Raw genomic sequence first — 14,743 nt, forward strand, 5'->3', positions numbered from 1 at the left:
CTAATCTTGACATATTGAACGTTTCGGGGTTAATGTTTTACTGACTTATAAATGACTCATAAAATATATGATTATAACCCATATTTAACAACCTAACATTAACATAAATTAAGTTGGGTTTTGTTAACATATGTCCTACTGGCACACTTAAAAATGCATTAAATGCACTTGAGAATTTGATTTTTATATTGAAAATAACCTAAAATTATGTTGTGTATCTTGAGAAAATATATATATATGGTTCCAACTCATGCCACATTGTGGGGGCGTATGTCAGAGGGGGTGTCAGAAAATCACGACGCAAAAAAAAAAAAAAAAATCCCTTTTTACCACATTTACCCCTTTTATTTTCAAGGTGTTTTTTTGCATTTTAACATGTGCCCTGAGGATTATAATAACAAAGTTCATATTTGAAAATTATTTGATAGGGATTCAATTCCGATAAATTCATGAAATTTTCTTAAAGAAGTGAATAAAATTTTGGAGATTATAGAAAATATTTTAAAGGATTTCTTACCAAAATCTATCATCATCAACCTCTCTTCATATCCCTTCTTTTTTGTGTAATGTTGATAGAACTAAAGGGATCATCTATTGACCATGGTTTTTAAATTCGGTATTTCATCTCGTATCGTTTAGTTCTGATATCAAGTCGTCTCGGACGAATTTTCGATACGATTGAGACGTCTCGTGAGATAAATCAATAAATTGAACTGTGACTCGTAAATCTCGATCAAAAATTGACTTTGTGAGTTAATCTTATTCAGCTCTAATATCAAGTTGACTCAGAAGATACGTCTCGAACGAGTTTAAAAACCATGCTATTAACAAACTCCTAAAACGGAGAATTTTAAGAATTACAGGATCCAAACCATGATCATCATTAGTGTCCGAACTCTAGAGTAGTTGAACGCTAAAGGGCTAAAACAGACATAAATCTCCACGTGTCAGTTAAAATCTGTCGTAGATGCTACGCTATTGACACCACAGTAACAAAATGACGACTCTTTCCTTGGCTCCTCCGTCAAATAACGGAGAAATCAAAGTCCGTTACTTCCCATCACCATTTCTTGTACTTATTCTTTGTCTTCGATATCTCCATCTTCTGTTAGGGTTTTGTTTCAATGGCGAATTCTGAAGAAACTAACCCTCTTTTGACCAATCAAGAAAACGGAGACTCGATGGTTAAGAACAGTGAAACACTGACTCCATCGAAAAAACCGGCTATGGCGGAATCGGGACCGATACGGACCTCGGATGGGTTGCTGTTGGGTCATGGAAGCGTGGTTGGTGAACCGGTGGCACGTGCGAGGTGGAGTTCGAGTCTCTTCGCTTGTATCGGTCACAATGATGAGTTCTGCAGCAGCGATCTTGAAGTCTGTAAGTGTTTTTGTTTCCATTTCTGAGATTATATAGTGAATTTCGTATCTGATTGTGTTCTTGGATGGCATTCTAATGCCCTCAATTTCGGATCTAGACTCTCCTAAATCTCGGAAAAAAAAAACGAAAAAAAAAAAAAAAAATCTTCAAATCTTAAATACGATGAATTTCTTTCAAATAATTTCGATAGAATTGCTCCTAAAAATTGGACTTATGAAATTTTTTCACCTATATGAACATACTTGTATAAGCAAAATACATATATCCAACTACATTACAACCTCCATATATTTATCATTTCTAAAAAATATAACTATAAGTACAACCCAAAAGTGTTACATATATCGACTACACATCTCACATTGATCAACAACTATTCACGTCATAAACATTAATTATCACTCTCTAAACATATACGTGCAAGAAGACACAACACACATGATGGTAATACATATAAGGAAGTTCAAAAATACATAAAAATAGTTCCATTAAACTTCAATCTCAACTCACATATAATAATAATAGTGTTTAATATCCTAATCCTACGATCCCTATATATAATATTCTCCATAAAAAATATGCTTCTCGGTAGTTGGAACACCTGTAATGTTTTATTGGTATGGTGAGTAACAGGGAAGTTACTTCATGGTAAACTCACATTTTAAATTAATAGTCCTAACTTTAATGGCTAAACAAGTTAATCTATTATAAATAATGCAAATTTTTAAATAAGTAAATCAAACAAATACAATTGAAAACATGTTAATTATTAATAAAATAGTAATGAAATCTCGCATTTCTTAACAAAACAAAATAAACATAAACATGTCATAAGTATATCAATTTTGGTGGTGTATTTGATAAGAATGACGAGGTATATGACCGATACAAAAGTATCAATTTGTATATTGATGATCTAGTATTTAACCAGTATGGAATTTATCGTTAGTTCCTGATTTTATGGTCGGCCTGGAAATTTACCATAATTGGGTAGCCGTGTTTTTCGGCTCAGGTTGACTGTTGATCCCTAATGAAGATCAATTGTTTGACTATTATAGATTGTAAATGATTGTTTGATAAGTCAGTTTCATCGTACCTCTAGGTATACATGTGTCCTCAATCAATCTAGTCATCTACAAACCATCTTTATATTACAATTTGTTGTTTTCTAATAAAGATAAGATATTATTTTTTCGAATAGTGGGTACAATGGTATTCTCAACTGGTATCCCATACTATTAGAGAGAATATCAAACCCCTATTATTCTAAATTAATTGTTTTGCTTCCTGAAAGAGCTATCGATTAATCGTATAGACATTCGTCTCTGGATTTTTTTTCGCACAATTGATTTCAACATCAGATTATATATCTTATGGAATATAATATAATATAATATATAAAATGTATAAATTGTTATACCTGTATAGTTAAGTTGTTAACACATATTTATAATATAATATAATAATATAATAATATAATAATATATTATTATATTATATTATATATGTGTGTTAACAACTTAGTTATATAGGTGTAACAATTTATACATTTTATATATTATATTATATTACATTAGGTATGTAACCTGATGTTGACATCATTTGTGCGAGAGAGAAAAAAAAGAGAAACGAGTCGGTTCTGAGTTAAACATGAGTGGGTTCGTATACGTAGTCTTTGATTTCGATTTAAACATATATCGGACGTGAATAAAGATCTAACACAAAAGAACAAAATATCCACAACGTCAAGATCTATTTAGTCTGATTTTGGTTAGATCTATTTTTTTTTGTTTTTATGAAGTTTTTTTATTAGTTTATTAGAACTGAAAAGGAAACAGAGATCAAATTAGGGTTTGGAGCAAGATATGGTTTTAAAGCTTGGTATTTCATCTAGTATTCTCAGGAGAGAAACTATTTAACTCAGTTTACAATTATTAATACATACATACATACATATATATAAGGTGGATTAGAAGATGCTTATTCACAAGATCATATTTTTATTTAGATAATAAATATTTAAAAATAATTTTTTAATTATTTTAATAATAAAAAATCCACTTGACTCAACCGAGTTTTACTACGGACGATTCACATTGGATGTCCCGCATGTTAATGATACTGAGTCATCTCGGTCTCAGACAAATTTTAATACCATAAGAGTAAATGAATATTTATTTATAAATGTGAAATCCTTGTGACATCGTCTATGAAGGGCAAAATATACCCATACTTGATCTTTTAACCTCTTTAGGACCTTTTATGAACCAACAATTAAGTGTATCTGAATAAAGAAATGTAATTCTTACATCTCGAATTGATAATTGATGGAGATATCATATTGCTGCAATAAGAAATTGTAGGTAAAAAAGAATTATCTCATTCCTAGACTTGTGTCTCGATGAAGATCTCTATCTTTATTTTAGTAAAAGTTCTCAAATTTGGGAGTGTTTCTCAGATCAAGACCCTCCGACGATCAAGTTAGTAAGAATTAAGAAGGGTGCATTAGAGATCAAGTAAAAAAGTCCTTTACCTGTGTGATCATCCTCCTATTTATAGATATCAAGAGTTCTAATTTGATCAGTAATCTCTCTTCCAAAGATCTTGTAGATTTTCATTATCTTTAGTAATCCAAATCTATCCATCTTTGTCTCCTGGATTACATGTTGTAGTAGAACTTTTTTAATTGTAACTAAATTGATTTAGGAATGTTACTAGTGTTAGAATCCTGAGATTATTGAAGATCTTCCATTGGAATTTGTTTCAATTCCTTGTTAATTCCATAACTTTTCCTTAACGACTAATTGCTCAGCCATTCTCAATTGAGTGCTTTGGGTTTAGCCACGTGTCATTTAAACTAAGTTATCTCAAGAAATCAATTGAGTTGACACGTGGATGTTTCAGCTAAATCACTCATCCACCGAGTAAGTTTACACTTTTTTACATACGCAACATGTATCTTCTTTGACTCGATCCTCATTTTTTTTTTTAGCTGCCACGTGGAAGCATCTTATTGGTCTACATTATCAAACGTAATTATACGCCCACATAAAGTAAATAGCATTTGTCAAAGTAAGTAATTGATCCATTCTCTTCATTCGACCAAAATTAGCAATTGATTTATGGTCTTGATGATAGAGATGAGTATGAGAAAGGGATTACAGTCAATGACATTGTGGGTGTGTAATTATGTATGGTTACGTGGACCAATTAGAAACTTTCATGTAGTCACAAGTACATGAGAATGTTGAGTCAATTAAGATACGTGATGTGTCATTAAAATCAGTAAACTCACTCAACAGATGAGTGGTTTAGCCGAGACACCCACGTGTCAACTCAGTTGTGTCCTTGAAAGGACTAAGTCACAGTGACACGTGACAGAATCCAAAGCACTTGGCTGAATATGGCCGAGTGATTAGTTCGTTGAGGGAAAATCGCGGAAATAGTAAGGGGATCTTGATCTCAACAAAGGATATCGTGCAATCTTAGATTCTAAGTTTAATACTATTCTTATATCAAATTAGTCGATGATTATTATTAGAAGGAACTCAAATCAAACATGGAATCAATGAAGATAAGATTAGAAAGATCTTAATCCAAATGGGATATTGAAATATTTGCTAGATTTTCATGAAGGAAGTTAGTTACCAATGTAAGATGGATTCTTTAAGTCTATAAATATCAGAATCTAAGCACAAGTAAATGGCTTTTAACTTATTCTTTAATTAAGCCTTTAGAATTTTTGCCAACTTAATTGTCGAAGGGTCTTGATCTGGGAAATCCTCATAGATTTGAGAGTTTTTGTAGGAATAAAAAATGAGATCTTATTCGAGATTTGAGTCTGGGGGTGGCGTTATTTTTTACCTATATATATATAAAACTTTGTCGAAGTGATCCTATGGGATTATACCATTAAAATTATTCATGTATAACCCCTTCACTCTTACTACAACCAATACACTTTCAATCAGTCACCAAATAAATCACGGTTAAATCGCAATTATATAATTCACGAGGTTTTGAAAAGTCACTAGCTCTGCATTTAAAATGTGAACTATGCAGCTTTTAAAAAATTCACCACTTATTTTATTTGAAAATGATACAAAATTGAACCCTAAATGTTTAAACCCTATTAACCAACCAACCACTCAAAATGACTGATCTGTTGGAGAGGGGGAGAACTATTAATATAAGAGGGTCAAGGGGCTTAACTTGGGTATGATACACCTCAAGAGTAGAGGAAAATATACACTCAACACTCCCCCTATTGAACTCGTGACCTATACGAACTTAGCGCTTTGATACCATGTTAACCAACCAACTACTCCAATGACCGATCTATTGGAAAGGGGGAGAACTATGAATATGAGAGTGTCATGTGTCTTAACTGGGGTATGGCACACTCGTGAGTGGAGGAATATATACACTCAACAAACCCAACCTGTATTTATTTTTGCTACTGTATGGATGATATCAATATGGAATTTGGTGATTCATTTTTATATTTTAATGAGGTTTGATAATTTAATATGATTTGATGTTTTGGTTGCTAATTTTTATCGATGTCATTTGTTGTTCTAATATTTTATTTTAAAGGTTTGTTTGGACACTTTTTGATGTTGGACGGTGATGCCTAACCTAAAATGATGAGTCTGAGACCAGGATTAAATCAAATAAACAATTCAAACATAAATCAGCTCATGCAACCACATGTGATAAAGAAAGTCTAACATGCAATTGAAGTCCAAATCGTAAGACCAATCTTGAGTGTTAAAACTAATGGATGCATATGGAAGATTGAACTTCCGCTTGCTTAGGGTTCAACAAACACACAGTTAACATTCTCTTGATCCCTTTCAAGGATTTTGAGTGTAACTTTTAGGGTCAAGTGTTTTCAAACTATCACAAATTAGACAAAAGTCAAAATATATCAACAATTTCCAGGAACTTCTTCTTCTTCCTCCTCTCTCCTTTTTTTACCTTATATAGTTGCACATAAACGTGTTCTGAAGCGATGACTTGCCCTTGACCACAGTCACCTCTCACACTCCTCTTCGAGATCTATTAGAAGATATACAGGAGAAATTGAAATTTTTGCACTAAAAAATCAATAGTCCGTTGATTTTTTCAATTCCATAGGTGTTTTGTTTCGGAAAGTTGAAAAAATGAAATGTTTCAGCCGATACAAACCAAAATGAAATGAAATTTTAAACCAAGGTTAGGATAGGGCTCCTGTAAAAGTATAATACAGCAGGGATTAAGGATATGGTATGGTTCGATGATTGTTTAGGGGGGCAGCAATAGGGTACACGATGTTATGATAGCAAAAAAATAAAGAAAAGCTAAGAAGGAGATGAGATAGGTAGGTGAACTCTTACCTTGGAATCACAACGAAGGCTGTTGATCAAGTTCTTGGGAGAGAATCTGTAAATTTTTATTCCTCAAAAGCAAAAAATTAATTAAAATCTGGATTGCATTACAACTATTTGTATAGAACTCAAAATCCTAATCTAGTCTCAGTCATTCAATTAATATAATAAGATCTAATGGCTGGGAATAAAACCTAAATATAACAAAAGCAAAAATACCATATCTGTCTCTATCCCGTAACTTTATCTCCCTTGAATTTTCAGCCAAAAGAAAACTCACTAGAAAGACATGATAAAGTTACTAAATTTCCCCCAAACATCTATACTATGACTATGAACATAGAAAACATGAAAAGAAGCCTAAATAGTAGTCCTAATCACTAAAAACAGATTCTCCTAAGCAAAAAAAAAAATTACGTGAAACATATTATTATATTCATGACTTCATGTGTAAATATTCAATAGTCTATTGTTTTGCTTAAAAGATATGTTGAAAATAAAAATATATTTTTTATTTCTCTAATTTTTAAAATTATATTATAATTTTTTTTATTTTTCCTGAACTTTCTGAATTTTGTCAATTTTTCCTTCCAACTTATTCCCAAAACCCAACTTGGTAACCATGCTTTCTATAATTACAAGGATTTCCTTTTACTTGTTTCAACATAGGTTTTACTTGAGCAAAAAACAAAAAGACAAAACCCTAGAATTTAACTGGATAATTGAGAATAATTCAAAAATCATGTTGGGATGCTAGAAGTTAAAACAAAATTTCCTTGGTTGACACTGTGCTGCCCTTGTTTGATACAAAACATGCTTGAGACATGAGATATTCTTTGCACGTTAGGGTTCATTTAATTTTTATTAGTTAGAGATCTTTGTTATTTTAAATGTTTATCATTTATAAATATTAAAAAAAACTATTAGTTTGATTTTTCCCAAAAGCTTTGTTCCTGCACACATGGTTTCAAAACTCATTCGAGACCAAGACGTATCGCCTGAGTCGTCTCAGTATCAGGCATAGATGAGATGGACAGACAAGTCAATTTTTCGGACGAGATTTAAAACCCCACGTTCCTTTTTCTCATTTTTGAACGAGATGTCTCAAATGAATCGGAAAACTTGTTCGAGACGACTCGGTATTTGGCATGGATGAGACGAGATGCGAAACCTAGTTTTAAAACAATGCCTGCACATGCTTTATGGTCTTCTACACTGATAACCATAATAATTTGGCCAGGTCTTCTTGGAACTTTGGCTCCTTGTATGTTATATGGCAGTAATGTTGAGAGACTAGGACCCAGTCCAGGAACATTTTCAAATCACTGCTTGGCTTACAGTGGTCTTTACCTCCTTGGAAATTCCCTCTTTGGTTCAAATTGGCTGGCGCCTTGGTTTTCATATCCTAACCGCACGGCAATCCGCCGAGGATTCAATCTCGAGGCAAGTTATTCTTCCTTCTCTTATTCTCATTTTGGACGGTAGTTCATACGAAGATGTCTAGACGGAATAAGGTTTTACTGCAAAAGCATTTTTGGACTTCTTGAATCTTAATGTTTTTGTTCCCTTAATTTAGGTGGAATTCTTTTTGCAATGATTCAAATATCTTTTATATCTACTAGAAGGTAGCATGTGCAAAGGGCTTATTTTTTATTTAAAATATTAATTAATGGATGGTTTTAAAGATTACATTGTAAAAAAAGGACATTTTTGTAGTTTTGAAAATTAACCAACGAGATTTAAGGGACGTGTGATTGCAATTTTCTTGATTTTTGACCAAAATGTCCCTAATTATATTAAGTTTAAATGTAAAAAGTGGGGGCATTTTTGAAATCCAAATTTTGGTGTCAAACCACCCTTTTTTTTTTTTAGTTGGCTTATCATGGGTTTCTCCTCTTTGAGTGAGACAAATCCCACGGTCACACGCACCGCCCCCCCTCGGAAAGTCCTATGTGCAACTGGTTGAGTCGAGGGTCAACTAGATCCTGGAGGGTGGCCCCAAGGAATTCATTGCTTCATGGGGTTTCGAACACTGGATCTACCCTTCCTGAGGAGCTTATCAAGGCTCGGCTTGCCACTGGACGACTTCTACTCTACCTTCTCTCATTATAATAGTAAAGATATATTCTCAACATTCTCTGCTTATTTTGGTGCTGGTTTCAAGAACAGGGCACCTGTGAGGCATTGTCTAGATCGTGTGGGTGTTGTGGAGGAATCATAGAGGATGAGTTGCAACGTGAGCAGTGCGAGTCAGCTTGCGACTTTGCTACTCACTTCGTGTGTCACACTTGTTCCCTTTGCCAGGAAGGTAGAGAGCTACGCCGTAGGTTGCCTCATCCCGGGTTCAATGGTCGACCAATCTTGGTTATGCTCCCTCCGTCAGAGCAGACGATGGGTCGTGGAGGGGCCTGAGATGATGTCACATCACTACTGAACATAGACTGTCTACACACTTAAAACTATTTTACTTGTACTAGGCAGAACTATGAAATATTTACTAGTGTTATCAAAACTTGTTTGTTCATCTATAATAATATCTGTTAATAGGAGTTGGGGACTTCACACTTAATGTTGTGATGTTTTTCCATCTATTTGTACTTTTAGATGTGTTTTTGTCCTATTGAGATCTGCTATTGGCACCCGAACTTTTTTACTTATTACACCCCATTTTTTTAAAACTATTTATCACACCCCAATTAAAGATTAAAACACACTCTTCAAGCATACAGAGGTTGGGCAACATCACAACACTCGATCAAACGATTTCAGTAGATTCTATTGGCTCCCTAATTTTTACTTATTCTCAATCATTCATTTATTTATTTTTTTAATTGGGGTGTAATAAGTAAAAAATTGGGGTGCCAATAGCAGCTCTCTTCCTATTTAACATTTATTAAGCTGCCAAAGTGAATCTAAGGTTGCACAAGAAGGATATTCTATGTTTTTTTTTTTTTTTTGGGGGGTAAAAACACATTTTTATTTATAAGTAATTTGGTTGTTTATGGTAAACAATTTTGTTTATCAATAACTCGACATGAACACATTTTAATATTTTGTAGGCATAGATAAGTCTCATCCATTGATAATAGAGAATTGTGAAGCATCGGGTTATTAAATCAGAACGCATGAAAACTGGCACAAATAGTATAAGATTGTTTGCATTGTAAAAATGAGACACAAAATGATAAAATCATGACTTTTTAAGTGACACTTAAAACAAATAAAGATGATCTAAGAGAGATTCTATTGCCACACCAACTTTTACTAATGTAACACTAATTATACACAAATCACCAAAGAATTAGCACATATATTGGAGTGGCATCAACAAAAGTTGGTGTGGTAACATAAGCTCTCTAATCTAAACATACACAATTTAATCTTAAAGTTTGGCAACGAAATTAATGTTCATAGTTAGAAAAGATGTCGCCTTCATCCAAATTGCGTAAGTAGATGTATAGTTGGGATCATTCTCAACTCTGTCTAATGAAACCCTTCTTAATATCTCAAAACGCAATCTCATAATTACCGTTCAGATCAAATATATGTTATAATGTGGTATCAGATTATGTCTTTTTAGGGTAAGTATGTGTGCGGATTTTGATGATTTGATCAATTTCTTCGAATCCCTCACAAGTAGAAACCATTTGTGTTCCAACATGTGTTTCATAAAAGTTTGTGTGCAAGTCTCAACGGTAACCTTTACATGTCGTACACATCAGTGGATGCAACATGAGAGGTCGTCTACTCTTACATATCAAGCATAGGGTCGTTGAACACTCACCTTTGTATACCCAAGTGCATAAATGTTATGTTGAGTCTAAAGACGTACCCAAGTCGAGTATTTTTGGGTGTTCTATGTTTTCATATGCGTGGTTCTCATGTTGATAATCTTCTATTGATTGTAGATTTTCAAGGTTATATTTAGCTTTCTTTTTTGTTTAATTGTAGATGTATTGATGTATTACATCAAGTTACAATGATACATGCTTTATGTATTTAGTACATGTACTTGCAATTTTTACACACACACACACACACACACTTATATATATGGCGTAGGTATCGCCCCCAATGTTGTTCATATTTTCTTATTTTGCATATTATAAAAAAAAATTATAAATCTGATTTAGTGTTGTAAAATCGGTTGTAGGAATAGTTCTTGTTGTTTATAAATGTTACTCTACTCCATTTCAATGTACTACTATAATATTATATTACATAAAACATGTTTAACATAGTGAACTTCACGAAATGATGTTGTTTCATAAATGTAGAAGTGATACGATCATTTTCATCAAAACAAGCAACAGAAATTCATAAAAATAAGGGCAGCAATACACTTAGACACACACCCACATACGTAGATACATTAATAGGCAAACAAATGATCTCACACACACACACAAACGCTTACACATCTATTAATAGACATAGACACATACCCACATAATCAAACATTGTAATAGGCAAACAAATGATCACACACACACACACACACACACACATAAATGCTTACACATCTATTAATAGACATAGACACATACCCATATAATCAAACATTGTAATAGGCAAACAAAGGATCATACACTCACCAAAAGACACGTCTTCTTATAAATAGAAATGCAAATATTAGGGACTATAGTCTTAGTTAACGCCGTTCTCCATATGATCTAGAGAGCGAATATTGTATGCATTTAACAACTCATCTATGACCTCAAATTTTACATTTGGATGAGCTACATAATTAGAATCCGTTGTCTACGTTCTTGGATTTACATTCATCTATTCTCTTAATATAACCTATTAAATGCTCTTCTGCATTTCTCTGGGTTATCCTTACTCGTATTATTTGATCTTCTTAGAAATCAATAGGTAGAGGTTCTTCACTTTCTCCCTCAACTTCTTCCTGTCATTAAATAGATTTGGTTAGAAATCATTTTTCCTGATCATCAAATTTTCATTAGTTGATTGGAGAAGATCATCATATGTAGATGGTTCGTCATAATCAAGCTTCAATTTATCAACCGTGTTTAATTCAAACAGATTCGATTCATCTGATGAACCTGAGTTAACACTAACTAGTGAATGTGTGTTTGTTATGATATTAGGATTGTGATTAGTAAACAATTGAGTAAATAAATATGAAATGATATAAAGTAAACAATTGAGTATGGTATAACACAATGTTTTTAAACTAATTATGAAATAACATAAAATTTAAAATAATGCATTTTTCATTATTTACATACCATAGTCGTTAGAGATGCCGATAGGAGGATAAAAAATCAAGATTTCATCATCACAATTTTGATAAGATACGATAAAAACACATAAATACGCATAGATACACATGTCAAACTAAAGAAATCAATTGAAATTCTTATAATATCAAATAAATATATATTGAATAGATCGGATCTATCATATCAGTATTATAAGATAAAAGATCACACGCATCTTCATCATAATCTAATGATTTGGCCCATACAAGATTGTTAGTATAATCAGATTCTGACTTGATAATAGGAGAAGGATCAATTGATCCTTTATTGTAATATTTTACGATAGGTGAGGGTCCAACCCAAACCAAGTTCAAGCCCATGACCTATGTCAAAACTCATGGCCTCACACATTTCCTCAAAAGAGGACACATGACACACTCTAAGAGGGTCAATTTTAAATTTATCTCTTTGCCCTTATTTTTAGAATTGTTTATATGAGGACCAATGCCTACTTTACACATGTCACCCTCTCATTCATCTTCTCAAAAGTATTTTTTATCTTTTTTCATTTATTGTTGTTTTATGAGTTATTTACAAAAGAATCAAAGTCTATTTTTTACCTACCATATCATTTTTACACATGTCACTCTCTTATTCATCCTCTTAAAACTCATTTTTTTTTCATCTCTCTACCCCTTATTTTTTATAATATTTACCAAAAACTAAAGACTAAATGTGTTTTTAGAGTTTCATTTCATAAATTCTACTTTTACCATCATAAAAATAAAATATTAAAAAAGAAATAATCTAAATCTAATGTTATTTCCCTTTATTTTTAGGGTTGGACAATTTTACCCCAAATATCTCTCAAAACCTTTATTAAAAATCTCATGCCCTCAATCCCCCGTCTAAACTCTCAACTCTGCCCAATCTTCTACTGAAAAATCATCAATACTGTAACCTTCTTCTAACTTCAAGTTTTCTCTAAAATCCCTACACCACACCCCAACCTTTAAAAAAAAAAAAGTATAGTATATTGAAAAGAGAAGACCAGAATATAAGGAAGCTGAGAAAGCCTCACAGAGAAAAGTAAAGAAAAGAAACAAATAACATCAGTGGTTACATAAGGAGTTCCATTTAAAAACAAAGTCATCAAAAGAAAAACTCACGAACTCTATGTTATGTTTAGACCAAAGGTATAAAAAACCCAAGATCTCCAAGAACCCTACATGAGAGCTTCTAACCTTACTATTGAATATCCTATTATTTTTCTCATTCCAAATCCCCCACAAAATGATCGAGGGGAGCATAACCCACAGGTAACGTTTTGTGGGGAGAAAGGCATTGCTATTCCATTCTACTAACAACGAGGAAAACTTACGAGGAAAAACCCAATTAATACAGAATAGACCAAAGAAAATTAACCAAATGTTATAAAAAAATGCGCAATGAATTAAAATATGATCAACGGATTCCCCTTCCCTCAAACAAAGGGGACAAATTTTGGGAGTGATCCATCTCCGCGCAATCAAGTTATCCATCATAAGGATCCTACCAAGGGAAGCCAACCAAATAAAGAAGGAGACTTTAGAGGGAATCGACTTGGACCACATGATGGAACTCGAGGTGGCACACTCTCCAAATCTTTGTCTTCTTTTAAGTACATCCATTGAAGACCTTGAAGGAAGAAGAAGAAGATACTAATAAGAACACAAAGTGGGTTAGGGTAGGTTATATTTCAAGTATTGCATTTTTCTCTCTCTCTTATTTTACTCTCTCTTTGCTTTTTATTTTAGAAAGCCTTAAGATGTAATGGAGACCCCCTTTTCATCTTGAGTAGGTTGAACCTTGAACTTAGGCATGGAATGCTTGAGGCATTTTGATCGAAAGAATGAAGGTTAGATTCATATCTCTCATGCATCATAATGTACACAATGCACACACCACACATGTTTGATCATGATCAAAAAATGTGTCTGTTGAGGTTAAAACACTAAGTTTTTAATCATGCATGTTTGCATCAAGATCAAGTTTTTAATCATTTTCCATATGATATTCTCTCATGTCAACGACAACATTAAATCCCTCTCCTAAAGAATTATATTTCCACTCTATGCACACATTCACTTTCTTCATGCAATTCATGCATAGTTATTTTTGTTAAAATACTAAAATGACCAAGTTTCAAAGGTAAACCACCTTAGGGTGTATAGAATGAGTTGTCTAACACCTTTCCTACTCTTTAACTAAGCCTCCTTACCTAGATCTAGGTAGAGCATACCCCTTTTTCATAAACAAGAATCACTACAAGTGTTATGAAAAGATTGATTTTCAAAAAAATTATTTTGGGTGGCCATTCACACCTATTTCTAAAAAAAGAATAGTAGGGACTCCAAACCACATAGTATTGAGATTTTCTTAATGAAAATGTCATGTATACGCATGAGAAACCCTAAATCAAGCAAGGAGAAAGTTAGTTGAATAAGGATAATTGATTTGTTGGTAAAAACATCAGAGAATAAATGGGAAATTAATTAATTTTGTTGGTTAAAATTAGTTTTAAAAAAAATTAAAAAAAAAAATCTTAAATCTATTGGATTTATATGGTTGTCAAGGGTTTAATGGCAAAAAGGAATTTAGTTGAGCAATGATGAAGTTAAAATATGTCCTTAAAATGCTTGGTTTGTGTTGACGTCCAACTTTGATGGTGGAGTCGAGAAAGAGAGTAGTTGGTGGAGCTAGTCAAACAAGAGAGGATATAGATTAGCA

At 32.8% G+C, this 14,743-nt stretch overlaps 1 protein-coding gene across 1 annotated transcript; it reads left to right on the top strand.

Moving 5' to 3' along the window:
* Positions 1-1,016: 1,016 nt before the first annotated feature.
* Positions 1,017-9,352, top strand: LOC147384732 (cell number regulator 8-like). The gene is made up of 3 exons (XM_086425261.1): positions 1,017-1,380; positions 7,990-8,192; positions 8,919-9,352. Exons 1-3 carry the CDS (start codon positions 1,125-1,127, stop codon positions 9,159-9,161), a joined length of 702 nt encoding a protein of 233 aa, XP_086281387.1. The 5' UTR covers positions 1,017-1,124; the 3' UTR covers positions 9,162-9,352.
* The last annotated feature ends 5,391 nt before the right edge of the window (positions 9,353-14,743 follow it).

This window comes from Akebia trifoliata, chromosome 15, assembly GCF_017979445.1.
Source record: "Akebia trifoliata isolate Shusen 1 chromosome 15, ASM1797944v1, whole genome shotgun sequence".
Taxonomy (NCBI): domain Eukaryota; kingdom Viridiplantae; phylum Streptophyta; class Magnoliopsida; order Ranunculales; family Lardizabalaceae; genus Akebia; species Akebia trifoliata.

Bases quoted from the DNA above. Each gene is read 5' to 3' on its own strand.
- LOC147384732 (XM_086425261.1), top strand. From the start codon at position 1,125: ATGGCGAATTCTGAAGAAACTAACCCTCTTTTGACCAATCAAGAAAAC. The intron at 1,381-7,989 runs GTAAGTGTTTTT...TAATTTGGCCAG, and splicing joins CAGCAGCGATCTTGAAGTCT to GTCTTCTTGGAACTTTGGCT. The intron at 8,193-8,918 runs GCAAGTTATTCT...TTTCAAGAACAG, and splicing joins GCCGAGGATTCAATCTCGAG to GGCACCTGTGAGGCATTGTC.